This window comes from Chrysochloris asiatica, unplaced genomic scaffold (genome assembly GCF_000296735.1).
Source record: "Chrysochloris asiatica unplaced genomic scaffold, ChrAsi1.0 scaffold00004, whole genome shotgun sequence".
Classification (NCBI taxonomy): Eukaryota; Metazoa; Chordata; class Mammalia; order Afrosoricida; family Chrysochloridae; genus Chrysochloris; species Chrysochloris asiatica.
In genome coordinates this window covers 1921564-1947326 of record NW_006408522.1, presented here as the reverse complement: position 1 = coordinate 1947326, position 25763 = coordinate 1921564, and the positions used below count along the sequence as shown (strand labels likewise).

The 25763-nt window shown below is 41.6% G+C and overlaps 3 protein-coding genes across 3 annotated transcripts in view; 1 reads left to right on the top strand and 2 right to left on the bottom strand.

The window, feature by feature from the left end:
- Positions 1-2991: 2991 nt before the first annotated feature.
- SNAPC5 (small nuclear RNA activating complex, polypeptide 5, 19kDa) lies at positions 2992-5560 on the bottom strand. The gene is made up of 3 exons (XM_006831512.1): positions 5471-5560; positions 3805-3891; positions 2992-3105 (listed from the first exon to the last, which is right to left on the bottom strand). Exons 1-3 carry the CDS (start codon positions 5558-5560, stop codon positions 2992-2994), a joined length of 291 nt encoding a protein of 96 aa, XP_006831575.1.
- A 2925-nt stretch (positions 5561-8485) lies between these two features.
- On the bottom strand, positions 8486-13196 carry RPL4 (ribosomal protein L4). The gene is made up of 10 exons (XM_006831842.1): positions 13133-13196; positions 12904-12944; positions 11328-11499; positions 11028-11134; positions 10457-10595; positions 9710-9964; positions 9303-9459; positions 9069-9152; positions 8822-8942; positions 8486-8716 (listed from the first exon to the last, which is right to left on the bottom strand). The coding sequence occupies exons 1-10, from the start codon at positions 13194-13196 to the stop codon at positions 8486-8488; spliced, it is 1371 nt and encodes a 456-aa protein (XP_006831905.1).
- Positions 13197-13454: 258 nt separating this feature from the next.
- ZWILCH (zwilch kinetochore protein) overlaps positions 13455-25763 on the top strand; it is a 57739-nt gene continuing 45430 nt past the window's right edge. The window contains exons 1-7 of the mRNA XM_006831511.1: positions 13455-13507; positions 18429-18480; positions 19981-20076; positions 22282-22400; positions 22973-23172; positions 23834-23908; positions 24416-24567. Of these exons, the coding sequence (XP_006831574.1) occupies positions 13455-13507; positions 18429-18480; positions 19981-20076; positions 22282-22400; positions 22973-23172; positions 23834-23908; positions 24416-24567 (747 nt within the window). The remainder of the gene's footprint in view (positions 13508-18428; positions 18481-19980; positions 20077-22281; positions 22401-22972; positions 23173-23833; positions 23909-24415; positions 24568-25763) is intronic.

Genomic DNA, 25763 nt, shown 5'->3' with positions numbered 1-25763 from the left:
GCATCTGGTGGGTTTGAACTGCTGATTTTGTGGTTCACAGTCCAGTGCTGATCCTACAGCTCCATACAAAAAGGCCTATTGCAGATTGAAAACAACTTGAGAAAATAATCTCCTAATCAGGTAGCTTCAGTCTGATATCTACCAGACCTTGGGCTAGAGCAATGATTGAAAAAACTGGTGTTGTATACATTGTTGAAGCCACAGTCTTCAACACAGAAACTGAGGTCTAAAACCCACAATCTCGTCAAACCCTGTGTCTTTTCACAACAGAGAATGTCTCATTAGAAGGAGCAAGCTGTACCCACAGCAGGAAGAATGGTGTCACTAGAGTCTAAAATCTGGATCCACGTGCTTTCCTGTTTGGTGCCATATAAGGGAGGGATGTTTTAAATTCTGAACACTCAAAGGTATTGCATTTGCAGTCAAAGAATGTTTTCCCAGTGATTTTTATCAAAAATGATCTTGTTCTCAAGAATGAGCTTCCCTGCCTGCAGCAGTCTTGCAGTGTGTGTTTTGAGTCCCTTGTGCCAGGTTCCTTCCTCATATTTCCCGTACTCAGACACCAATATGTAGTTAGATTTTTAATCATCTCATAGCTGGGAGCTCTGGTAACATAGTGGTTACGAATCGGCCTGCGAACCTTAAGGTCAGCGGTTCAAAACTACCAGCCGCTCCGCGGGAGAAAGATGAGGCTTTCTACTCCCATAAAGATTTACACCCTCGGGAACCCTGTACAGGGTCGCTATGGGTCGGAACCGACTCGACAGCACTTAACAACAACAACAACAACATAGCTGGGTGCTGTCTAGTCCTCTCTAGCTCATGACCCAATAGACAAAGCAGAACCGACCCATAGGGTTTTCAAGGCTGTAATCTTTATGGAAACAGATCGTTGTTCTGCGGAGACACTGGGCAGATTCAAACCACCAGCTTTTCGTTTAGAAGATGAGCATTTAGCCATCTGCACTACCCAAATCAAATCCACTGTTCTCAGTCCATTTTGACTCATCAGCCCCATAAGACAGAACTGCTCCCCAGAGTTTCCAAGGCTGAATCTTCAGGGAAGCAGACTGCCACATCTTCCTCCCATGGACTGGCTATTGGGTCTTTTTGGGTTTGAAGGTTCAAATTGTAGATCCTGGCAGTTAGCAGCCCAATCCTAAGCCACACAGCCACCAGGGCTCCTTAAATATCTCATTAGCAGCTTATAAACCACCTTTGAAATGACTAGAGCAGCTGTGACTATATCCTCTTTGCACAAATGGGAAGAGAGTGAGATTTGTAGGTGAGAGAACAAGTGATTAGTTCGTGGTAGAGCTACAATCCAAAAACAAGTTTATCAGCTCATACAAATTCATGCTCATAACTTTAAATTAGACCCCAAAAGCATGTACTTTTGATATGTTTTATTCTAAAGACAGTTCACATTGTGTTTTCCAAGAAACATGCTCATTTACACTTCTGGCTATTTCCTGCAGAGTAGCTCAAAATAACATTAAGGAACCCAGTTAACAAAATGTGGCCATCATATTCTCTTCTGGAACATAAAAGTTCTACTTGGGATTTTTTTGGTTTTGTTTTGCTTTGCTGTCACTGGGCAGGTCTAATTATATAAAATGCAGTGACTACTAACTGTACAAGGAGCTTCAGTTTTGTGGGAAGAAGGAATTTTCCCAGAAATGTTTGGAAGCCCGTTCATATATTCAGTGCAAAAAGGGGCATTCTGCAGAAATGAATCTTAACTTCAAGCACTAAGTTCCAACAACTCAACCCTGTAGCAGTCACCTCATTATAAAATTTAAATCAAGTCATTTGTCATTAATGGCACACTTCCTCTTAAGACCAGAAATGGGTTTTAAACAATCCACTGTATTGTTTTCACCAAAGGAGGAACTAATCCTTTTCCCTGTTGGTACCTGGAAACCAGCTAGCCATAGTTAATTCTAAGCTTATTTCACCAGTGAAGGAAGGGGAAGGTGACTTTGTGAGGCGGAGTATGGTCACCCTTTGCTTTCTGCTGCTTCTTGGAAAGTTACTCTCCTGCAACTCTGAAGGGACGGCTTTGTAAGCCTGAATCTTGCATGAAGTCATTTTGATTCAACATAACCATAAAAACCCTTGCTTCTCATTAACGGATACAGAAACATGGGATCTCATGTGTAAGTTTCCCCAGTAAACCCCTGTACCAAAATCCTGGAGGTGCGGCTGCTTTCTTTAGTCTCAGGGCACCCTCCAGATTTGGAGGCAAATTTTGAGTTCCGACAACCACACACAGAGCAGTCTAGTGGGCACTGTGTTGTGATGCTACTGAGCAGGGCGGCAACAGTTTGTGCCCTCAAGCCATGTCCTGTCCTCTGCCCTCCTTCACCTTGTTCTTTCCTTGTTGTGCTCACAGGGTTCAACAGCCTGACAGCCTGTAACAGCCAGTTCTCTGAGAAGCAGGCTTTGAGCGGGTTCATTCTGGCTCGAACCTTGGCAAGAATTTGACTTTCTAATCCAGATATATTGAATTTGAATATATATTTCAGCAAGATCAGCAAGTGATTCTTATGTAGACAAATTTTCAGCAGGTGGAACTTTGGAAGCCCTACTTAAAACAACTATTGTTGATTGGAAAGGCTGGCTTTGGGTTATATTTAAGCTCTGCTTTTTGCAAATGCCAGGCTTTTCCCATAGTGTTTCAGAAGAAGTTTTGTCTGTTTTGAACATAGTTACTGAACCTGACAAAATCAGACACAGCACTGCTCACATTACTTTTTGCTAAGACATGGCAAATCTTTGATTTTTCTACATTTCACCAAGTTTTGTTAAAATGCCCTGAAGCTTGAGGTTACTGATGGAGAGCTGTTTTAACAACAGCACATTCTTCATAGTTCTTGCTTTCCTTCCAAGCAAATCATAAGGCCCGTGCCAGAGAGATTCCTTTACAGAGAAGGTTCTGAGACTTAGAATTAAATTTGTTTAACTAACCAGCCCTGGCTCTTTCCCTCTTCAGGAATCAGACTCTTCTTCCTCTTCCTCCTCCTCTTCCAGAGCATGGCTCCTTGTGCTCAACTCCAGTGAAGTTTGGTTGATGGATGCTTCATTGTCTACATGCACCAACATCTGCTTTAGTCAAGGACAGGGTGGATTAGTAGGAAACACACTGGACTCAAAGTAGCAAATTCTTAAAATAAAATTGCATCTCCATCCTCAGTTATTTATGACTCTTAAGAATTGGGCCCAACATGTATGGTCACGTTCTTATTTCTCCACATCCCCTCTACCTTGCTGCCCAGACTGTGGCAGTGTACATATATGAATGAGCCAGATTTGACAGAAGGGCACCTGATTTAAAAACAGGCTTCTCTACAAAGTGCCAACATGAGAACTGCAGATTGAGATGTGCTGCTTTCTAATGGTTTAACCAACAACATCTGGGAGAATCTTTCAGATGTGGTTTATTTAGAAAGAATAGGACTTCACTGACTTACTTAAGGGCATCTGATGAAAGGGCTACAATGAAGATTAGAGCTTATTTTTTAGCATTTTGTTGAAGCCACACCCTTATTTTCTAGTCCAAAGGTTACATACATTATCATCTTCAAACCAGGAAGAGTTTTGATATCTCTCTCTAAAGAATTCTAGACTTTTCCTCCCTGAGTAGCTACAGAGGATGGATGAATAGGAGGGCAGAAGCAATATATTAATAGTTAATAAAGAAATCAGTATATAATACTGGGCTGTTAACAGCTTACTAAAAAAGAAATGTAATTCATATCCACATTTCACAAAGGCCATTCCTAGAACCATACTGAAACTTACTTCTTGTGGCTGTTCTGGTACAGACTGAGAAGACATCATCTCATCTCCTCTAGAATTAATCATTGATTGAAGGGCCAACTCTTCAACCTAGAAAAAAAAGAGTTTAGGGCACTTCCTTAGTCTTTCACACTACAGAAGTGGGTAAAAATTACTGTACAGGATGTAAAAGGTTGGCATCGTGAGAGGAAGTAAAACAGTTTCAGTATCCATGCTGCTCTAGAGACAAGAGTTGGGAGCTCTTAAGCTTTCCTGGTTGCCTTTTAAGGAAGTGGATAAAGCAAGGTTCCAGCCTGTCTTCTAGGGTGCACAGGTATTCCTGCTGAGCCACGGCTTGTGATCCGTATTTCCAGAAAGGGCATCTGTGACTTGAGTTCAACACACATTATAGCCACTCCTTGGAGTTGCTATGAATGAGAACCAACTTGAAGGCACTTAACTACAATAACAGGCACCTAATGGAGATAGAGATAAGGGCATAAGCAAGCATGAGCCATCATAACTGCTTTGAAGGAAAACTACTTCCTTTGATGCCTGAAAGTTGTACAACACTTGTTTATGAAGGGTTTTCCCAGTGCTAATATCTGGGAATGATAAGCAGATGACTAAGAACTTCAAGGTCAGTGGTTCAGTAGTTGAAGCCAGCCCACTAGCAGTTCTGCGAGAGAAAGAAGTCTGTTCCTGCTACCCTATAATGGTCACTATGAATTGGAACTGACTCGATGGGCAATGAATGACAAGAGATCCCTATACCAAGATCCCAAATGAGGGTGCTGAGCACCTTGTGGGCTGAATTATGCAGAAGCACAGGTCTGGGAGGAGTCCTGGTGTGGTGCTGTGGAATAATGCCCTGGACAGAAAGGTCAGTTTGAACTGCATGGTCAGCGGTTCAAATTCGCCAGTCGCTCCTTGCAAACCCTATACAGGGTTGCTATGAGTCAGAACCAGAATCGGAACCGACTGTAAGGCACTAAACAACAGAACTGGCCTCTGTGAAATTACAATCATGACTCCTCGTAAAGGCCTTGTAAGTCAGCAACACCTCTAGTAGGAAAAGTGACTAGGAACTCTAAGTCTCCTCCCAGAACCTCAGTAAATGTCCAGGGACTATCTGAGACCTGAAAGGTCAAGGCTCTGAGGAGTGCAGCACAAAGATCTTCCAACTAGATCCCTAAATGCTTTGGAGTCACATATTGGTAACCCGGTAGATCAGAACCAGGAGTCCTGGTGTCGCGCTGTCGGATACGCACTGGACTGCCAAGTTCGTCGTCATCGGAAACCCTAAACGGTGTCGCTATGAGTCGGAACCGACTCTAGCACTAAGAAGAACACTGGCAGCGGGCCCTGGTGTGACACTATAGGACAAGCACTGGACTGCTGACCGCAAGGTCAGCGATTCAAACCCAAAGCCGCTCCTGGAAAACTACTGGGTCGCTATGAGTCGGAACCGACTCGATAGCACTAACAATAGACTGACATAACGACCGCCAGACGAGGGGAGGGTGAGCAGCAACAGTCGAGATCCACCCAGGGGCTTGGGTGGGAAATCCTGGTGGGCGCTACAGAAGTCTGGGGTTCTCGTAGAACCAGACAAGAGGGATTCTGGGAGCCAGTAGCGGCGGGAGCCGAACTCGGGGGACGTGGCAGATGGTCCTACAGGCGGAGTCACCTTAAGTCGATTGAGCTGGTCGTGCAGAGCCGCCTTTAGCCGAAGCAGCGTCTCCTCCTCCTTGCGAAGCTCCTGAAGCCGGCTCAGCATGGTCGCTCCTCACGTTCGTTATCCTCCTTGCAGCCCGTCGGCCGGGCGCTCGGTGATGACGCCATCTACGCATTCCCGGAAACCAAACAGCAGGGCTGGGAGAGCAGCCAACTTGGGGAAGAGCCGCGAGTGCGTTTCCGGTTTCCGCCCTCATCCTCTCAGCTCCAGCAGGAGTTTCTCCGACTACGTTTCAAGCTGTTGAAACAGGACGCTCTTGAAAAATGTTCGAGACTTAAAGTACAGGACTTTGGAGCAGTAAAGAACCTGGAGATAATCTGTGCTTGGGTTAATTAACCTGATAGTTTTTGATCAAGTAAGTTCCTAATGGCTTAACGAACAGTAATTGGTGTCTTGCACTGTGTTCCAAAAATTAGCCATTTAACTCACCAATCTGCAGATAATTTGAAAACAGTGACCAAAATAACATGAACCATGATTTTAAGATTTAATAAATTCTGCTTGGAAGAGGATTCTTGATCCTTGTGTTAAAATGCTTGAAGATAGTGTTATTTACAATATCAGTATTGTAGTTAAGTGCCTTCGAGTCGTTTCCGACCCATAGCGACCCTGTACATGGCTTCCGAGGCTGTAAATCTTTACGGGAGCAGAAAGCCTCTTCCTCCCGCGGAGCTGCTGGTAGTTTCGAACTGCTGACCTTGAGGTTAGCAGCCCAAATCGTAACCACTACGCTACCAGAGCTCTTTAGTATTGTAATCAGTGGGAAAAGCTGCCCATATAGTTGCCAAGTTGATTCTGTAAAAAGGGTAGGTCACCTTGGCAGGGGATGGCCAGGGGTGCTGGTGTGGCGGTGTCTGATAAACACAGGACCGCATGGTGGGTTTTGAACAAGATGGGCGGATCAAACTCAACACTCCTGGGAAACCTTTATACAGAGTCGCTGAGTCGGTTGTTGGGTGTCATTGACTCTTAACGACCCAGTATACAACAGAATGAAACACCTACTGGTCTTCGGCTAACCTCACCATTGTTGCCACGCTTGAGCCCACTGATGCAGCCACTTTGCCAATCCAAATTGCTGGTGTCTTCCTCTATTTTTCTGACCCTCCACCTTGTTGTTAAGTGCCGTCGAGTCGGTTCCGACCCATAGCGACCCTGTACAGGGTTTCCGAGGGTGTAAATCCTTACGGGAGTAGAAAGCCTCATCTTTCTCCCGCAGAGCAGCTGGTAGTTCCGAACCGCTGACCTTAAGGTTCGCAGCCCGATTCGTAACCACTACGCTACCAGAGCTCCTTACCAAACATAATATCCTGCTCCAGAGACTGGTCTCCTATGTCAGAAGTATGAGATACGAAGTTTGGCCACCAGGGGGCGTGGTGTGGTGCTTTTAACCGTAAAGTCAGTCATTCAAATTTAGTGTTTCTACTCTTCAGAAACACTAAATATGGAGTAAAGCCTGAACAGCTGGTGGGCTCCAACTGCAGTGTTATGTGCCATGGAGTCAGTACCAGCTCATAGCGACCCTGTACAGGGTTTCCGAGGCTGTAATCTTTATGGGAACAGAGAGCCTCGTCTTTCTCTCATGGAACAGCTAGTAGTTTCGAACTGCTGACCATGAAATTAGCAGTACGCTGTTATGTGCCGTGGAGTCGGTTCCGACTCATAGCAACCTGAGGCTCATCTTTCTCTCACAGAACAGCTGGTAGTTTCGAACTGCTGACCTTGTGGTTCACAGCCCGATTCGTAACCACTATGCTACCAGAGCTCAAATGGCCATGTCCAAAACACTGAGCTCAGTTCTGACACATATGGGTTCACCATGTCGGTACCAGATGACAACTGTTAAGTGCTGTCAAGTAATTTCTGACTCAGTGACCCTGTATATATGGTATCCAAAAAGTTACTGGAGAGTTTGACCAACCAACATTCCTTGTGGTCCAAATAGACTTTTCAGTCCAGTACTTTATCCCACAGCAGCATAAATACTTGTGCTGTTGAATTGGTTGACTCAGGCACCCTGTATTATGGATTGAGGAGTAGCTGGTGAGCTTGAACCACTGACCTGGCAGTTGAGTGCATTAACCCACAGTGCCACCTGCAAAGCACTTAATAGCTAACACTCCAGAATAAGAGCCCCACAGGAAAAACACTGGTAGATTCAATGGTGACCCTATACGAAACTGCTCCAGGGGTTTCCTGGACAGTGAGTCTTTACCAGACTAATTTAATTGCCAATCCTGCTATTAGTACCCTCTCACCCACCACAAGTTTTCTTATAAAGCAGGTAACCAAACTAGCGTAATCACATTGATTTGTAAGTCATAGCTACCCTGTATAAGATTTCCAAACCTGTAAATCTTTATAGCAGTAGAGAGCCCCATCTATCTTCTGTGGAAGGTGGTGGGTGTTATGACCTTGCAGTCCAGTGCTTACCCTACAGCACCACCGTAAACTCTTTAAATCTTTTGGAAAAAACTAAAGCTACAGTGAATGTACTCATCCCTTACTAAAACTGTTTAAGATCTTATAACCAAAAAAGCTGCTAGCACACAAACTACTCCAACGGGCTAGGCAGGAGGCAGCAGCAGTATTAATCCCCAACAAGTGTTGTTAAAAGGAAGCTCCTTATTTCAGTTCCTCAAATTTATCCTACAGTTCTGCCCTCTTATCGTTACAATGTCAAATCCTTTTGGAATCTTACCTATTTTCTATCCCCTCCCCCCTTACCCAGAGGAAGGATGTAACTATTAACATTTGACACCCCTTCTTGTACAAGATTTACTAGAAAACCAATCTCTACTTTACACTGGACTAGAAGATGAAGAACCAAGAAATCAAAAAAGGAATCCAAGATTCACAACACACCCAACAGTTAATTCTTACTGCCTCTTTGACCAGGTCTGTCTTTATTCAAAATACGCTGTCCAAAATTATTTGACTTGTTTGGGCTAAACAAATGTGGAGAATTTATGCAGCAGGCTTCTTTTCTTCTGTGGGAGGCTTCTTTTCTGCTGGTTTCTTCTTCTCAGCTGCTGGTTTCTTGCTTGCTGCAGCCTTCTTTCCCACCACCGGCTTTTTCACACCAACAGTCTGCTTCCCTCCTTTCTTCCCTACCACAGGTGGTTTCTTGCCTGGAACTTCCTTCGCATTTGATTTTGCTTTTAGGGCTGCTGCCGCCTTAGCCACCCTGAGTTTGTGCTGTAAAAAATTAGGAAGAAAAAAAGAAAAAAAAGAAAAAAGTGGAATATCATCATGTATCAAAGTTTTCTAAAAATTTGACAAACCCGTACTAAAACAACTTACATTCTTGGCCTGGCGAAGAATAGTGTTTCGGCGCATGGTCTTTGCATATGGATTCAGCTTCAACATGATTCTCAGGTTTTTCAGTGGGTTCTTCTTAAGGACTCTGCGATGAATCTTCTTGCTGTGAAAGGTAGACAACATACTAACATTACCATTTGTATTGCAATGGGAATAAGATTCCAAATCTGGCAAATCATTGTATGGTTGGGGTGGTAGGAACACACAAGGATTATATTGTTAACTTTACCGTGGTGCTCGGAGAGCTCTTTGGATCTCAGGGCTTTTCAAGATTCTGCTTAAGTCTGTATTGATCATCTTGTGCATGGGAAGGCTGAAGGACAAAAGTTCACAAACTGATGCACAATTCTTACTTGTCATGCATTCATCTAAAGAACGTGACTTTCATCAGAAGATTTAAAGATAATATTGAAGACAATTCTGAATGTAAACATCTCTGTTCAGAACACCATGTACAACTTACTTGTAGTTACTCTTGAGGGAAGCAGCTTTACGCCAAGTGCCATACAACTCATCCAACTTTCGAAAAGCACCTTCAGTCCAAATGCAGAAACGGCCCACATGCCCACCAGGAGCAAGTTTTAAAATGTTCAGCTTGCTTACATTAAGCAGAGTAATTCCTTTTTAAAGGGAAAGGAGAATTAGGAGACTATTTCAACAGAAGAAACATGATATTCAAGAATCATCCAATTAGCAGTTAAACTGCCATCTATCTTTGAAAAGCCAACCATCCAATGACACATTCATCCAACAAGAATCAGAACTTCCACAATTATCATGTGTTTCAGAAACACGGACCATAAAGTGGAATCTCATCATAACAAAAGTTGACCAAAACTGTATAGAATGGATGAGCAGTTCAAAAATTACCAGGGATGTTTCTGAAGGCCTTGATGATACCATTGTCCTCATTGTAGATAATGCATGGTCCCCTGCGCTGGATACGCCGGCGATTCCTCATTTTGCCCTTACCAGCTCTAAATCGCTGAGAAGCATAGACCTTTTTGATATCATTCCAGGCCTTAAGTTTCTTAAGCAGTAAAACTGCCTCCTTGGTCTTCTTGTAAGCTTCAACTTTATCTTCAACAACCAAAGGAAGTTCAGGAACTTCCTCAATACGATGACCTGACAAAGCCAATTGAACATGGGTCAACATGAACCTTTTGAAAAATTACGTCATCTCTACACAGGCTATTTGTAGTTTGCGAAATCAGAACTTCCACAAATATCATGTGTTTCAGAAACACGGACCAATGAAGTGGAATCTCATCATTTTAGCAGTTAGTACGTGTGGGGTGAGAAACTTAACTTTAGGCAGAAAGTTTTCAAATAGAACTACTAACTTTAATTTCCATTTTGTAGTCTGTAGTAACTGATGACTAATTTGTTAAATTCAGATAATCACATAACTAATAATGTTAACTAATAAAATGAAGAGCTTGCTATAACTACATAGAAAAGCTACAGAACAAGTGATTTGCCAGTGTGCAGACCAATTCCCGTCACTATCAGGCATACTTTGGGATAGAATTTATTCAGGCATGTTTAAAAGGAACCAAAGCATCCAGTTCAGAGAAAAATATTTCTCACTCATATAAAACCTAGTACAGCACAAACCTTTAGACATGACCAGGGCTGGTAAGGCGGAAGCAGCCAGGGCAGAGCAGATGGCATAGCGCTTCTGAGTCGTGTTTACTCTACGGTGCCAGCGACGCCAGGTTTTGGTTGGTGCAAACATGCGCCCTCCACGACACATCTATTTTCTGTTAAGAATCACATCTCTCAAATATGAGGAATTAAAAAAAAAAATTTATCTATGTCTTGCTCAGTAAAAATTTTCGTCAATCTTCTGTACCAGCTTAATGACAGCAGGCAACTGTCGCCGAGTACAGAGTAAGACGCAAATTACGACATCACTGCAAACAAACTTTGTCAGAATAGCCACAGAAATAAGCATCTTCCAGATTACAAACCTGCCCAGAGCATTATTTCACAAGGACACATTTAGTACTCTATTAATATCCATCAGGTTCAGTCTACTGAATTCTACACGACAGGTGACTTTATGTCGAGTCAGTTACAATCCACAGTGACCCTGCATAGGGTTTCTGAGGAGTGACTGGTGAGCTTGAAGTGCAGACCTTGCTGTTGAAATGGCTTTGCAGTCTGGTGCATAAAAAAAGGATACATTTCCAAAAGCACCCTGGCCAGAGCGGTGAGTCCCACCACCTCGAACTCTGGGAATTCTGGCTACCGCTCTGCCAGTACCCCAAGACTCAGCACTAGTCTGGTGACCTACAATGGGAAAGACAGACAACTTTTAGCTACTCAATTATACCAATCTAGCCACTATTGTGCACGGTAGCTAGCAGCATCAGAACACCCAGAACAATCATGTGGTTCAGAAACACGGACCAATGAAGTGTAAGGTCATCATTACTGTAAAGCAACACCCAAATACCAACCTTAGTGAGATCTACATTCATACCTGCTAGTTCACTGACGGCATAGGGTTGTCTGTTGTTTTTGCGCAAGTTGGTGTGAACAAAATTCACGATATCCGGTCGAATGGGAGCCTTGAACACAGCAGGCAAAGTAACATTTTTGCCAGAAGATTCTCCCTTTTCAGAGTACACTGATATCAGTGGACGAGCACACGCCTTGAGGAAAAAGAAAACGGGAGCAATGTCATTAGAAGCACACTCATCTCACTGGCCAATGATTCAAGCGCTCAGCTACGGAAGGGTTTGGAGAGCAAAGCTTTATGAAATGGGTTATGTTTGCTCACCACTTGAAGGACGCTTCCCAGTTAATTAACACATTTATCAAAGATGAGAAATTAACGTTTATGCCTTGCTCAGTAAGAATTTTCGTCAACCTTCTGTACCAGCATAGTGACAGCAGGCAACTGTCGCTGAGAACAGAGTAAGACGCAAATTACGACATCATGGCAAGGGAAACCGTCGAATGTAATCACAACTGCACCAATCTTTTAAAATAAACATATTCCAGAGCATAAATCTGTCCACAACAGTATTTAATAGGAATAATTAGCCTCTCAGAACACAGTATTTGCAAACTCTAATAAGATGTATGAATCAGGTCTAATCTGCTAAATTCCACAACGACAGCTTAAATCTGATGTCATCACCTAATTTCAGAGGATGGTTTATGAGTATACGAATAAAACGTTCTGCTCAAACCCCTTTAAACAGCTCCCAGTAGCAGATGTGGGCCGCCTACAGCATCTCTAAGGATCCCACCTCACCATCTTCAGCTACATGGGGGATTCCTACTCGCAGGACCATCCTACCTCAGAGACAGCAAGCCTGCAGCCTAGATGCTCCCGACAAGCTTCACCACATTCAGACCACCTTCTCGTATTTTCCTGACTACTGCAGTGTTTACAACGGAACCGCTGCCTCCTCTCCAATCCCAGAGCTCTAACTAAGGTTTTGCCCAATTTAATTACCATCCAAACATCTTAACGATGGTTGCCTTTTCTTCTACTTTGCTCATGTTGACTCTTTAGCACACAGAACTCACATATACTAAGCGATTTAAAAATCAGATGAGTCAGCCATCCAAGAAATATACAAGAAAAGCAAAACTACAAATCTCTCTTTAAAAACCCCTTTCTCAATAAATGTCTTTACAAATAGCACATTAAATCACAAGGCCCAAGTCAACTCTTCCCTACAGAACTGTGCCGATTCGTTCCTGGATTCCAGTAACTTCCAAAGGGACTAATGGAATGCCTTTTCAGCCAAACTCAAAAGTTTTCTCTGGCCCAAGGAATGCTAGAATTTTAGAAGCCTCTTTGCGCTTCAGAACGACCGGCTGCCCTCCCGTGTTGTTTCCAAGAGTGCTGTGCCGGGAAGCCCACGTTGCCTCTAAGATGGCTGCCGTGTGGACGCACAGCCTTGTCAGAAACATGTCTTTGGCCATCATCTCCTTTCCCTCTTTGATACCTCTCCTGCTGATTTTGTACCCTCAATTTTAAGTTCTTCCCTGTTAGGCCCTGGATCAGGTTGGAAAGACGAGCCCAGAGAACATCCACTCACCATGGCGGGGAGAGAAGGCCACGCTCCTCTCAACCCGGCGGCTTCCACAGGAAAAGGAAGGACTTAGCACTCCCGCTCTATATGTAACCCTCATCTGGTTCCCCACCCGGCTACCCTCAGCACCAACCCAGAGACAAGAAATATATCAACAGCACTCTATATAAATTAAAAACAATGTATTATTTTCATAGGTATCAAATTATGGTGTCTATTGCCTTCCGAGGCCAACAATTGTGCTTAGAAAAGAAGGACTCCTTTCCGCGGAATAATCCAAATGGGGCGTGGCCAAACATCGCGAGATAAAATGGACTTCCGCGCAACTCAATTTTATTTTAACTTTTTTTTTTTTTATGACAGCAACGGAAGATTATTTGGAATAGAAAAAGTCATTGTATGAACTAAAATAAAAATGTAATTTTGTGGACACAGTGAATTTGTTCGAGGGGGGGGAAAAGTAGTTCCGGCGGGGCGAGGTTACGACCTCGGACGTCGGCGGCTTAGGCGCGCAGTTCGGTTTGTCGGTTTAGGACCTTCGTTCAGTTTGGGGAAAGATGTGGGCGCGAATGAATCAAGCAGCTGAGGAGTTGTACGCTCGCCTACTGCAGTGAGTCGAAGCCTCTACTGTGGGTCGATGTTCTAAAACAGCATTTCTCCTGGGCACCCGGACCTTTCTCCACACGTCTGCCCACAGACGTGGGGATTGAGGCCTTGACGTAACCCACAGGGTTCCCGGGGTATGGGAGTTGAAGCAAGGCTGGCCTTAGGCTGCTGTCTTGTCAGGCGCACTGGTGTGAGGTTAATTTTGCAGGAGTTTGTTTGCCGTCTCATTTAGGAGAAAATAATCGTTATGTTATCAATGGAAATGGAAGGTGACCAGTTTTCTAAGAGGTGGTTTATACTTTCTGATGATGCTCACAACTTGTGAGGAACTTCCCGGAAGATAGAAAACTAGATCCTTCGCCTGTTTAATTCTTGTTGACCCCTTAAACTGAAACATACGTTTCTAAGACTACTCAGGACAGTTACCATACACTACAATGGTAACGTTAGCGCGATGATGTGTGGGCTTAAAAAAGCACCTTTATTTCATTATGCTTCAAAATCATAAAGAGAATGCTACATAGTACAAAGAGAATTCTATCAAGTTCTACATTCGATGTAAAAATACTTCAGTCTAAACCCACTGCCTCACATTCGACAATTCCAACGTAGGACAGGGTTTCTGGAGCTGCACATCTTTACAGAAGCAGATTGCCCCGTCTTTCTCCCGAGCGCAGCTGGTGGGTTCGAACTGCAGACCAAGTAGGCAGGTGAGCTCCCATAAAGCTTTACAGCCTCGGAAACCCTACACAGGGTCGCTGTAAGTCACGCAGCAATAGTAGGACAGGGTAGTTGGTAAGTACCTTCGAGTGATTCCGACCCATAGCGACCCTGCATAGGGTTTACAAGGAGCGGCTGGTGAGTTTGAACCGCCGACTTTGTGGTTAAAACCAACCTTGCTGTCCAGCGCATTAACCCACAGCACCACACCAGGACTCCCGGACAGGGTGGTTGTGGTTAAGTACCATGGAGTTGGTTCCGTCTCATAGTGACCCTGCACAGGGTTTCCGAGGCTGCAAATCTTTACGGGAGCAGAAAGTCTCATCTTTCTCCCGTGAACCCGCTAGTAGTTTCGAACTGCTGACCTTGAGGTTGGCAGCCCGACTTGTAACCACTACACTACCAGAGCTCTTTTAGGGTTTCAGAGACTATCTATACAGGAGCAAACAGCAGTCTTACTATTTTCCTATTGAGCATCCCAAGGCTTAACCCACTATCGCCAGGGCTCCGTTACAATAATACAGAGGTTCTTCAATTTGAGCATCTATCAGAATCACCTGGTGGACTTATCAAAACAAAAATTGGAGTGCCCTGTATCCTGAGGTTTCTGATTTAGTTGGTCTGGGGTGGGGCTAAAGAATCTGCCTTTTTAACAAATTCAGGTGAAACGGATTACTGCTGGTATTGAGACTTTGAAAAACTACTGATTTAAGCATTTCTAAATGCTATAATTTGTCTTTTTTTTTTCTGCTTGCAAAAGTAATAATGCTTGTGAAATTGCTGAACATTATAGAAAGAGCACTGTTTTTGTTTGTTTAAACTAACAGTGTCTTGGATATCTTTTAGTATGAGAGCCTCTTTTTTTAAATTTGATGTTTTTGGTTGTTAATATACACTGTGAACATACACCAATTCAACTGTTCTATATGTACAATTCAATGACATTAATTACATTCTTTGAGTTTTACAACCATTCTCTCTTTTTCTGAGCTGTTCCTCATCCATTAACATTAATTCACTGTCCCGGTGGTTCTTTACTAATCTTTCTTGTTGCTTTTGTCACTTTGATTTCAGATGTTGTAGTTAAGTGCCATGCTGACCCATGACCCTGTATAGGGTTTCTGAGGATTGACGGCTTAGTTTGTACCTCCGACTTTACGGTTCAAACCGACATTGCATTCCAGCACATTGACCTATAGTGCCACAGCAGGACTCTCCTTGATCTCAGATAGATAGTTCTTAAGAGTTATAATGCTCAAAATAGACTTTTTTTTTTTTTTTTTTAAATTGTTGTAATTGTAGTTCAGTGACATCACAGCTTTGCTGACTCATAGTGACTGTACAAGGTTTCCAAGGAGCATCTGGTGGGTTTGAGCTGCTGACCTTGTGGTTCACAGTCGAGTGCTTATCCTACAGCACCACAGCTGAAATATTGTTTGGTTTAATAAGGGGCATATTTTTGTGCTAAGTTTTTTGTTTTGGGTTTTTTTTAAAAACTATTGTGAATTGAGTGACGTCTGTAGAGCAGATCATCAGTTTTACACTCAGCACATCATGTACTTTGCTTCATTACAATGATTGCAATCCCTTCCATGTGCCATCAGTTAACCGTATTTACCTCTATTCACTTTAACTCTTTAGTTCCTCCCTGTGTCTCACCATAACTTCATCCTTCCTCTTCCCATGTCCCTCTTGTATATTGCCTGACCTGTCACCCATGTTAACATGTGAATACCCTCTAACCAGTGAATCATATTCCCTCCCCGCCATACTCTAACCATCACAGAATGCTTCTTTTATCAAAAATTTGGTTTAAGTTTTAAGGATTATTTCAGGGCAATAATTTCAGGGGTTTATCCAGCCCCCATGATTCCAGAAAATCCAAAATTCAAGAGTATTTAAATACCTGTTTTTCATTGTCCACCTTTTGTTAGGATTCTTCTATAAAATCTTTGATCAAAATATTCAGTAATGGTAGCCAGATACCATCCAGTTCTGGTCTCATGACTGAGGCAGTTTGTTCATGGAGGTCATTAGCCCCACATGGCATATCCTCTGCGTGTACTACTACTTGTCTTGCTCCAGATGAATTGCGACCCAATTATCTAGTCTTGGATTTGTTGTAGTTAAGTGCTATCGAGTCAATTCTGACTCATAGAGACCCTGTATAGGGTTTCCAGAGAGCAACTGGTGGGTTTGAACCACTGACCTTGTAGTTAACAGTCCAGTGCTTATCCTACAGCACCACACCAGGACTCCTTGGATAGCTGCTTGCAATTTTTAAGACCTCAGGTACTATGCCATGAGGTACGAGAACCGAAGCACTAAACACACATCTCAGTTTTGATTGTGAATTAATTAGATGAAAGTTTACAGAGCATATCAGTTTTCCACTGAACAGTTCATACACATTTTGTTTCATGTATCCACCGATGTTACATTGCAATCCCCACAGTGTAACATCATTTATCCCACTTCTTTCTTGTGTTTCCTTTTACCCTGCCTTCTGAACTTTGTCCTTGGGCAAATGCTGTCCTTTTGATCCCAAATGGTTGATTATTATAAGGAGTGCCTGTCTCCTAGGTACTTGTTATTGTTAAGTGCCTTGGAGTTTGGCTATTTTTCCGCTGAAAAATGGAGCCATGGGGTGAATTCAGTTCCAGACCTGAAGGGTGAGTGAGGGCCATGGTCTCAGGGTTCCACCAGTCTCTTTCTTCTCTGATCAGTAAACCTGGTCTTTGTCATAATTTTGAGTTTTGTTCTACTATCTCAGTATCTCAGTGTTTTGCTGTCTATCTCATTTGGGGAGTCCTGGTGTAGTGCTGTGAGTTAATGTGCGCCAGACTGCAAAGTCATTTGGACTGCAAGCTCGGCGGTTCAAGCTCACCAGCTGCTCTTCGGAAACCCTATACAGGGTCATTATGGGTCAGAAATGACTAGATGGCACTTAACAACAACAACATCTCATTTGGAATCTTGGCATAGTGCTATAAGGTTAGCATTGGACTGCCAACTGCAAAATTGGTGGTTCAAACCCATCAACCACTCCTTGGAAACCCTGTACAGGGTCTCTATGAGTTGTAACTGACTCAAAGGCACTTAACAACAACGTTTCATTTTTTGGCTGTTTTTTAAGTTTACCAGATCCCTGTGGATGCTTTTTACTATTTAATTATAAAGACTTAAATTGTTTTTCAGTTATTACATGGGTAATTACATTTGTAAGCATTGAAAGTTTTGGTCTCTTGCACTCTCTACAATTCCTGTGTATCCAGTTACAAACTGGAAATGTTTATATGGGACCTCAAACTCATTATGTACATACAGATCTAAATCCATTCCGCCTTTCCGGCTGACATTTTACTCCCAAATTCCTGCTCTGAATTATAAGTTTCAAGTCCAAGATTTCTTGCTTCTTTCTCTTTTACTCCACTTGCACCTCAATTAGTCACTCACCGGGTCTATTTGTTCTCCATCCCTGCGGTTTTTGTTCAGGAAACTATTCACTGCTCTGAAGAACTATAAGCTATTTACAACTGACTGCATGACCTCCTAAGTTCGTACCCTCCACATTTCTGTCATTGAGATCTTTCCCATTTCAAACCTTTTAGTGAGTTTTCTGGCTTTTAGAATGAAGGGCAAGCCTTATCATTAAATCTTACCTTCCCATACACTGCAGTAGCATCCTGTACTAATCTCTGTTGGCACGCTTGTCACCCTGTATTGAACTGATGGACTATTATGTTGGACTCCTAGTCAAGACTTTAAACCAGGGACTGTGCTTTTGTTTTAAATCCCCAGCATCTAGCAAGAGTACCTGGCTTGTAATACACATGCTTAAGACGTGATTGTCGAATGACTACATGGATAGCATTCCTGAGTTATATATTGTTGTTAAGTGCCATCGAGTTAAGTTCTGACTCATAGCTACCTTGTATGGGGTTTCCAAGGAGTGGCTGAGGGATTTGAATTACCAACCTTGTGCCTAGTAGTCCATTGCTTATCCTACAGTGTCACTCCAGGACTTCTATGTACCTTTTACCCTTTTTCCAGCTATGCTTTGGGGTTGCCATCAGTACCAGAGTACTTTGTTTTTAGATTTTCCCTTTGCTATTACCAGAGATACAGTGATTCCTTGTGCCTGAATTTAAATAATGGAACAGATACTGTAGTTCTCTTTTTTCACATGTGGTTCTGCATTTCAGGGGATTAAATGAAGAAAAGAAAGGACTCTGCAAAGACCCATTTATCTATGAGGTATATATAACAAATTTATTTGACTTTTAAGCATAGCTCAGTAATCTTACCATTATACATTTTTTAAAGTCAGGCATGTTAAGTTGTTGTGAAGTGCCATCAAATTGGTTCCGACTCATAGTGACCCTATATAGTGTTTCCAGGGAGCAACAGGTGAAGTTAAACCGTTGACCTTGAGGTTGAAACCGACCTTGTGGTCCAGTGCTTTATCCCACAGCCTGACACTCAGGCTTCTTGAGGTTAATTTCCATGCTGTAAAACTTACTCTTTTAGGGTATCATATAGTTCTTTGGGAGTCCTGGTGTGATGTTGCGGGTTAATGCGTTAGACTGTGAAGTCAGCTTGAACCACAAGGTCGACAGTTCAAGCTTACCAGTCGCTCCTCAGAAATCCTATACAGGGTCACTATGAGTTGGAAATGACTCGAAGGCACTTAACAAGAACAGTACAGTTGTCTGAGTTTTGACATCTGCGTTCAGCCAGGTAGCCACCTCCAGAACAACACATACAGTATTTCTGTTTGCTCCAAAAATGTTCATGTGTACTTTGTAGGCAACACATCTCCCTGCTTCTAGCCACTGGCAACCATGGATCTTTTTCTTGTCCTCAGTGTTATTGAATGTTGTTGTTGTTAAGCGCCGTTGAGTTGGTTCCGACTCATAGCAACCCTGTATAAGGGTTTCCAAGGAGTGGCTGGTGAGTTTAAATCACTGACCTTGCATCTCAAACCGATCTTGTAGTCCAGTGATTTATCCCACAGAGCCACACCAGGATTCCATGTTATTAAATCTGTGATGATAAAGCCTTAGTATTACAAAGGATATTCAGTGACATGGAATGAGGTTCATGGTATAAAACTATTAGAAAATTCTGGTATTAAAATCCCAACTAGCATATATCTAAATAATAGATATATTTCTATTTAAATGGATTTATTTATATATCTGAAAAAGGTTTGGAAGAATAGGCACCTACCGGGTTAGTGATTATCTCTGGGTAGGAGAATTGCAGGTGGTTTTAAAAAAATAGTTTTAGTTACCTTTATTTACGAACTTTTCTACAATGAACATGTATTGCAATTGTAATGGGAAATATGTATCTACAGTTTTTACAATGACATTTAAAGTTCTAACATTCATAGTACAATCAGAAGAAAGTTGATGTTATTGTTTGCTGTGGCGCATGAAGTCAGTTCAGACTCAGCGTCTGGTGGGTTTGATCACTGACATGCAGTGTGATTAGAGGAAGTTTATGTCAGTGTGATCTTAATCAAAGAAGCCTTCACAAGGCAGGCTGAACTTTAGATGGGCCTTGAAACATGATAGAATATAGCTATCAGAGCTGGATTTTCTAAACTGAGGAACAAACTGGCAAAGAATTAAACATTATGTCTCTTTAAAATTTCTTTTCTAGTCATCTGCTTGGAACTGGTCTTTTTGTATTTAAATATTTGTGCAAAATATGTGTTTATGTCACATTGCGTTACATTATTTTTAACAGACTGATGTCCACGTGCAGTTGATCAGCACAGGTCAACTAAACCCTCTGAAGAATATTTTAAATGAAAATGACGTGATATTCATCATGGAAAAAGTGGTAAGTTGTACTTGAGCTTTCTTTGGCTGCTTAATTCTTGAGTTACCAAATTTAATCCATTGGAAGTAATCTCAAATGCACAGTTTTGTTTTTTAAAGTTTTTATTGTGAATTGAGTGATACATGGGAGAACATCAGTTTTACACCATAGTTTCGATGAAGTGATCACAATCTCCTCCGTGCATCATCATTCAACAGGATTTGCTTCTATTCCCTGTTTTTTTATTGGGGGATGTGCATATAAATACTCAGGAATATATAATAAATTAAATAACCAAAGAGCACATTCTGCAAGCCTGCCTCCTGGCCACCAGCACCTAACTTTCTATGAGTCTAAAATTCGTTCGTGCTCCATGGGAGAAAGATGAGTCTTTCTGTTCCCACAAAGATAATCAGCTTCAAAACGGTGTGGAGTAGTTCTGCTCTATCCCTAGGGTCTGTGAGTCAGAATCGTCTTGGTGGCAGTGAGCTTGATTCTTTTTGTTTTTATAATTACAACCATATCTTTTTTGCTTCAATTATGATAACTATTTTGGCAGATCAGTTGTGATTTTTAATGGGTTGCAGGTTGGAAGAATATTACTTATTCCATTTGCTTTGAGGTCCAGGACTCCTTTGGTTACATTGTATCTTAAAGTAGATAGGAGCCAGTTCTGATCTGGGAAAGTGGTGGTCCCTTGGACAGAACACCATCTGCCTTCGGGCCCTCGTGCGGCCTATGTGAGCACCATGATGAAGAAACTGAGTGCTAAAGATTTAAAATTCACACTCACATGAACATTCGTTCTGAGGGGAGGAGCTGCAGTATGTATCTTTGATGTTGATGAAGGAGTGTTGTGGTTGCTTATCTGTGGTGGGCAGCTGGTTGGCAATTTATAGATGAATTAATTATGTGGTTGAATTTAGAGAAGGGGAAATGTATGGACAGATGAAGATGGATTACCTAGAAAAAGGTAAAGATGAACATAGAAAATTTGTAGAAACATGAATTTTAGGATACTAGGGAGACTGTGGTTACAAATCGGGCTGCTAACCTCAAGATTGACAGTTTGAAACCACCAGCTGTTCCGCAGGAGAAAGATGAGGGTTTCTGCTCCCGTTAAGATTTGCAGCCTCGGAAACCCTGTGCAGGGTCACTATGAATCAGAACCGACTGCACGGTATTTAACAACAACAAAGGGAGACTAGCTTGGAGTGTTATGAGAGTTAGCTAGAATGACCTAAGGCTCTGGCAGTTTTTGAATGGGGAGCAATTAAAATGGCCTTCATATTTGCAAAGGTCAATAGAGTGTGAACAATTCGTTTTAGGTGGTTGGGATAGTGGAGGAAAAAAAAAACCCAAACATTTCCTGAGTAGCCATAGTTCTAAGAACTTTGGAAAGACAGGCCTGGAAAGGGATGGAATCTAGAATTTATCTAAAAAAATCACGGTTGTAGAAATATTTAGGTATGATATTTTATTAGTTAGCAGAGACGTTTGCTTCCAGTAGAGTTTAGTGGCTAAGAACTTGAGTTTTAAAGTCAAATTATCTCGGTTCACGTGTTGGCTTTGCCACATAGCAGTTGTGTGATTCTGTTATTTAGCCATGTGCTACCTTAGTTCTTCCATTTATACAATAAGGATAATAATAGTATGTATTTCAAGGTTTTTATGAGGACTATATGAGAACTTAGAATAGTGCCTGGTGCATAATAATGCTCAGGAAAGATTAACTTTTATAATTACATTTTTGTTTTTGGCAAGACTGAACTATTTATTTGTAAACATATAGATAAGGAATTCTGTGATATAAATGAGAGCTGGTGTACAGTGGACTTGATTGCCCATTACTGAAAGGAGTAGATACAAGAAATAAGGGCTGTGGACCTAAGGTCATAGCCCAAGAAGTAGATTTTTTTGAGTTTTACCTTTAGCTCTGTTCTTTGTGCATGTTGGAGCTCTTCCTTTTCCAGTGATGTTAGATCCTTTACTAGTGGTAGCTTTGGTAAGTATCTTTTCATAAGACAGTGGAAATACTTTTGATGGCAAGTTTTGTTTAAACCACACTAGTTTGTGGCTGTGATTTCTGTCTATAGTCAATCATTTGTGCTTAAGGAATTAGAAATGAGTATGTATTGTTTATAGTTACCCCTCCCATAGGGAAGAGTTGGCTTCTATCTTACATGTTGTTTTATCTGATTAAATAATTCCAAAATATTTTTAAAGCCTTTAGAAAAGGAAGAAACAAGTTGTATTGAAGAAACACAGTCTGAAGAAACAGCTATTTCTGATTTATCTACTGGTGAAAATGCTGGACCACTTGCTTTATCAGTTGGGAGAGCAAGGTAAGTTTTTCTTAGCATAAGGGTAGGGGTGGAGAGTAGGATTTAAAGTTGAAGCATTCTTATAAATATTGTTGTTGTTGTTACGTGCCATCGAGTGGGTTCCGACAGATAGCAACCCTGTACAGGGTTTCCGAGGGTGTAAATCTTTACGGGAGTAGAAAGCCTCATCTTTCTCCCGCGGAGCGGCTGGTAGTTTCGAACTGCTGACCTTAAGGTTCGCAGCCAGATTCTTAACCACTACGCTACATTAGGAAGATCTTTTCCTTGTCCTCCCTCTTCTTTCCCTTCCACCCTAACCCTGTCTCTGCCATATTGAACATCTGGTTTGTAGTAGCTCCAAGTCTGTCACAATCTCTATCACTTTCTAGTGTGTGCAGATCTACCTAGTGGGCTTTTCTCCTTCCTCTTTGGGTGAAATATTTATATGCATCTTGCCCACTTAAATTCTCAGATTTCTGTTTCTGTGAGACCCTTCATGGTATCTTTGGGAAAGGAAGCTCTTTTGATTGATTGTATAATTGCTTAATAGCAATTTCTGCCTGTATTTTATTCTTTTTTCTCATGCTTTCAAGGCAGTTAATTGGACTTTACACTCTGGCTCACAATCCTAATATGACCCATTTGAAGATTAGTCGGCCAGTTACTGCCCTGCCTCCCCTTTGGATAAGATGCGACAGTTCAGATCCTGAAAGTACCTGTTGGCTAGGAGCTGAACTCATCACAACTAACAACAGCGTTACAGGCGTTGTCTTGTATGTGGTCACTTGTAAAGGTGAGAGCTCATGATTCTTTCGTTCTTATATATACATTTTTTGGTATACTTACCATTTTGTTGTTTTTAATGAAAATTGATATTGTTAAGAGAGAAGTGCCACAGTGGAATTTGCACTAACCACCAGGAATCTACTCTAGTGTGTAACTTGTAGTATGTGGGAGATAATCCATAAGAGATCTCCAAAAGTCTGTTTTGTGTGAATGTCATTTGATTTATATGTGTCTGGTGTTTGAAATTCTCATTGCAGAGTAAAAACTGAATGTAATGATGACATAATTCTATCTCATGGACAGTCAATATTTTTGGTTGCACTATCTTCCAGTTTTATTCTTTTATAAACATTTCATTAATCTTCCATTTAAAATTTAATTTCATAACTGAAATTAAAATTTAATTTCATATCATAAGTGTTGACTTACAATACCCTCAAGATTTGAGGGATTGTAGTTTTCTAGTTCTCTAACAGTATAACTGCAAGTCTTGGTGTGGTGCTGCGGGATAATGCACTGGATGGCAAAGTCAGTGTGAACCACAGGGTAGGCAGTTCACACTCACCAGCCGCTTCTCAGAAACCCTATACAACTTGACGGTACTTAATAACAACAACAGCACAATTGAATCGTACCTTTAATTTTCTTTTTCTTTTTATATACTACAGCTGATAAACATTATTCTGTACATCTTGAAGACCTAAAAAATGCACACAAGAAAAGACATCATTTGTCTACTGTAAGTATTCCTCTTCTACTCTCCCCTTCCTTGATCCCCCTAAACTGTAGTTAACCTGCCTTTCTAGTTTGAAGGATTTTTTCTCTTCTAAAATAATTAGAGGAGCTCTGGTAGCGTAGTGGTTACGAATCGGGCTGCGAACCTTAAGGTCAGCGGTTCGAAACTACCAGCCGCTCCGCGGGAGAAAGATGAGGCTTTCTACTCCCGTAAGGATTTACACCCTCGGAAACCCTGTATAGGGTCGCTATGGGTCGGAACCGACTCGACGACACTTAACAACAATAACAACAAAATAATTAGATAGTTTGCTCTAGTATCAAAATGTTTATATCAAATAGTGACTAAAATTAAAACATTTTAAAAAATAATGCATTTTTAGGTAATATTTGTGGCTAAAAATTAGAGTTTTGTTTATTTTTTAGTGTTATATTTTTCCATAAAAGTACAGTGCTTTGTCTAGCCATGGAGAAGCATCTCTAAGTGGTCTGCGGGGTGCACTCTTTGCAGGTAGCAACCAGGGGCTTTGCCCAGTATGAGCTCTTCAAGTCTACTTCCTTGGATGATACAACCTCCGTGTCACAAACTACAATCACTTTGGATATTTCCTGGAGTCCTGTGGATGAAATTCTTGAAATCCCTCCACTCTCTTCAACAGCAACTCTGGTAGGAGCAGACCCTATTTCTTCATAGGGTTATACACATAGGCTCTGAACTGGTTATACACGGGCTTGTAGCTGTGGCTGCTCATTTCCACCCCCAGTATTCCATGGGTGTGGTGATGGAAAGGCTTGGCTTGCCCCTAAAATCTCAGCAGGACAGCCAGGGTGGGGGTAGGATTTACCAGGTGGTCTGATCTGTTAGTTTGCTCACAGTCTTGTAATTATATAACATTAAAAATTTTCCAGTGATTATAAAGTCTCTTGGGTGAAGAATCAGGTGAGCACAGCAAATTGACTGATATCCCTGCTAGTCTTAAGAGTGTAGATATTGGCATTACCTAAAGAATCTTTATATAATATTTTATACCTTCCACTTTGAATTTATATTTCTAGGAATCCATCTTATGAAATTAATTAGAATTTCTAATAGTCTAATGTACAGTGGAGTCCTGGTATGGCACTGTGGGCTAATGCATCAGACTGCAAAGTCATTTAAACTGCAAGGTTGGTGGTTCAAGCTCACCAGCTGCTCTTGGGAAACCCTATATAGTGTTGCTATGGGTCGGAATCGACTCGACGGCACTTAACAACAACTGCAACAACAATGTACAGTGATGTAATTATGATTCTAAAATATTAACACATAAAACCTGAATGTTTAATATTAGGGAAATGATTAGATAGATTTTCATATAGCATAATTGGATAGATTTTATGGTTTTTAAAAACTATGTTTTAACAACTACCAGAGATTGACATACGTGGCAGCACCTCCCAGAATTAAGTCAACAGAAGGAAGAGTTGAGAAAAGAACAAAACTATAAGAACAAATACAGAGAATCTGGGAGGCCAGTCTGTGATCAAAACAAGTACAATGTAAAGGAGGGTGGACATGTGGGAACAGAGATCTAGATGGTGAGAAGGTCAGGTCGATTACAGGATAGAATAGACTGCACTAAATGGAGAGAAAAGTTGATGGACTGTAAGGCAACCTCAAAGAAAATTAACACTTCACAACATACCAAGAGAATGAAAATCCAAGAAGAACATGGACACATTAAAACTATGAGTAAACTCACAAGAAAGAACACAAAAATCATGAACTCAACAAAGGAAGACACACAGAACAAAGAAGCAGTAACACCACAAAAAAACAAACATAATGGCAGCAATTAATCAATACCTATCGATAATTACACT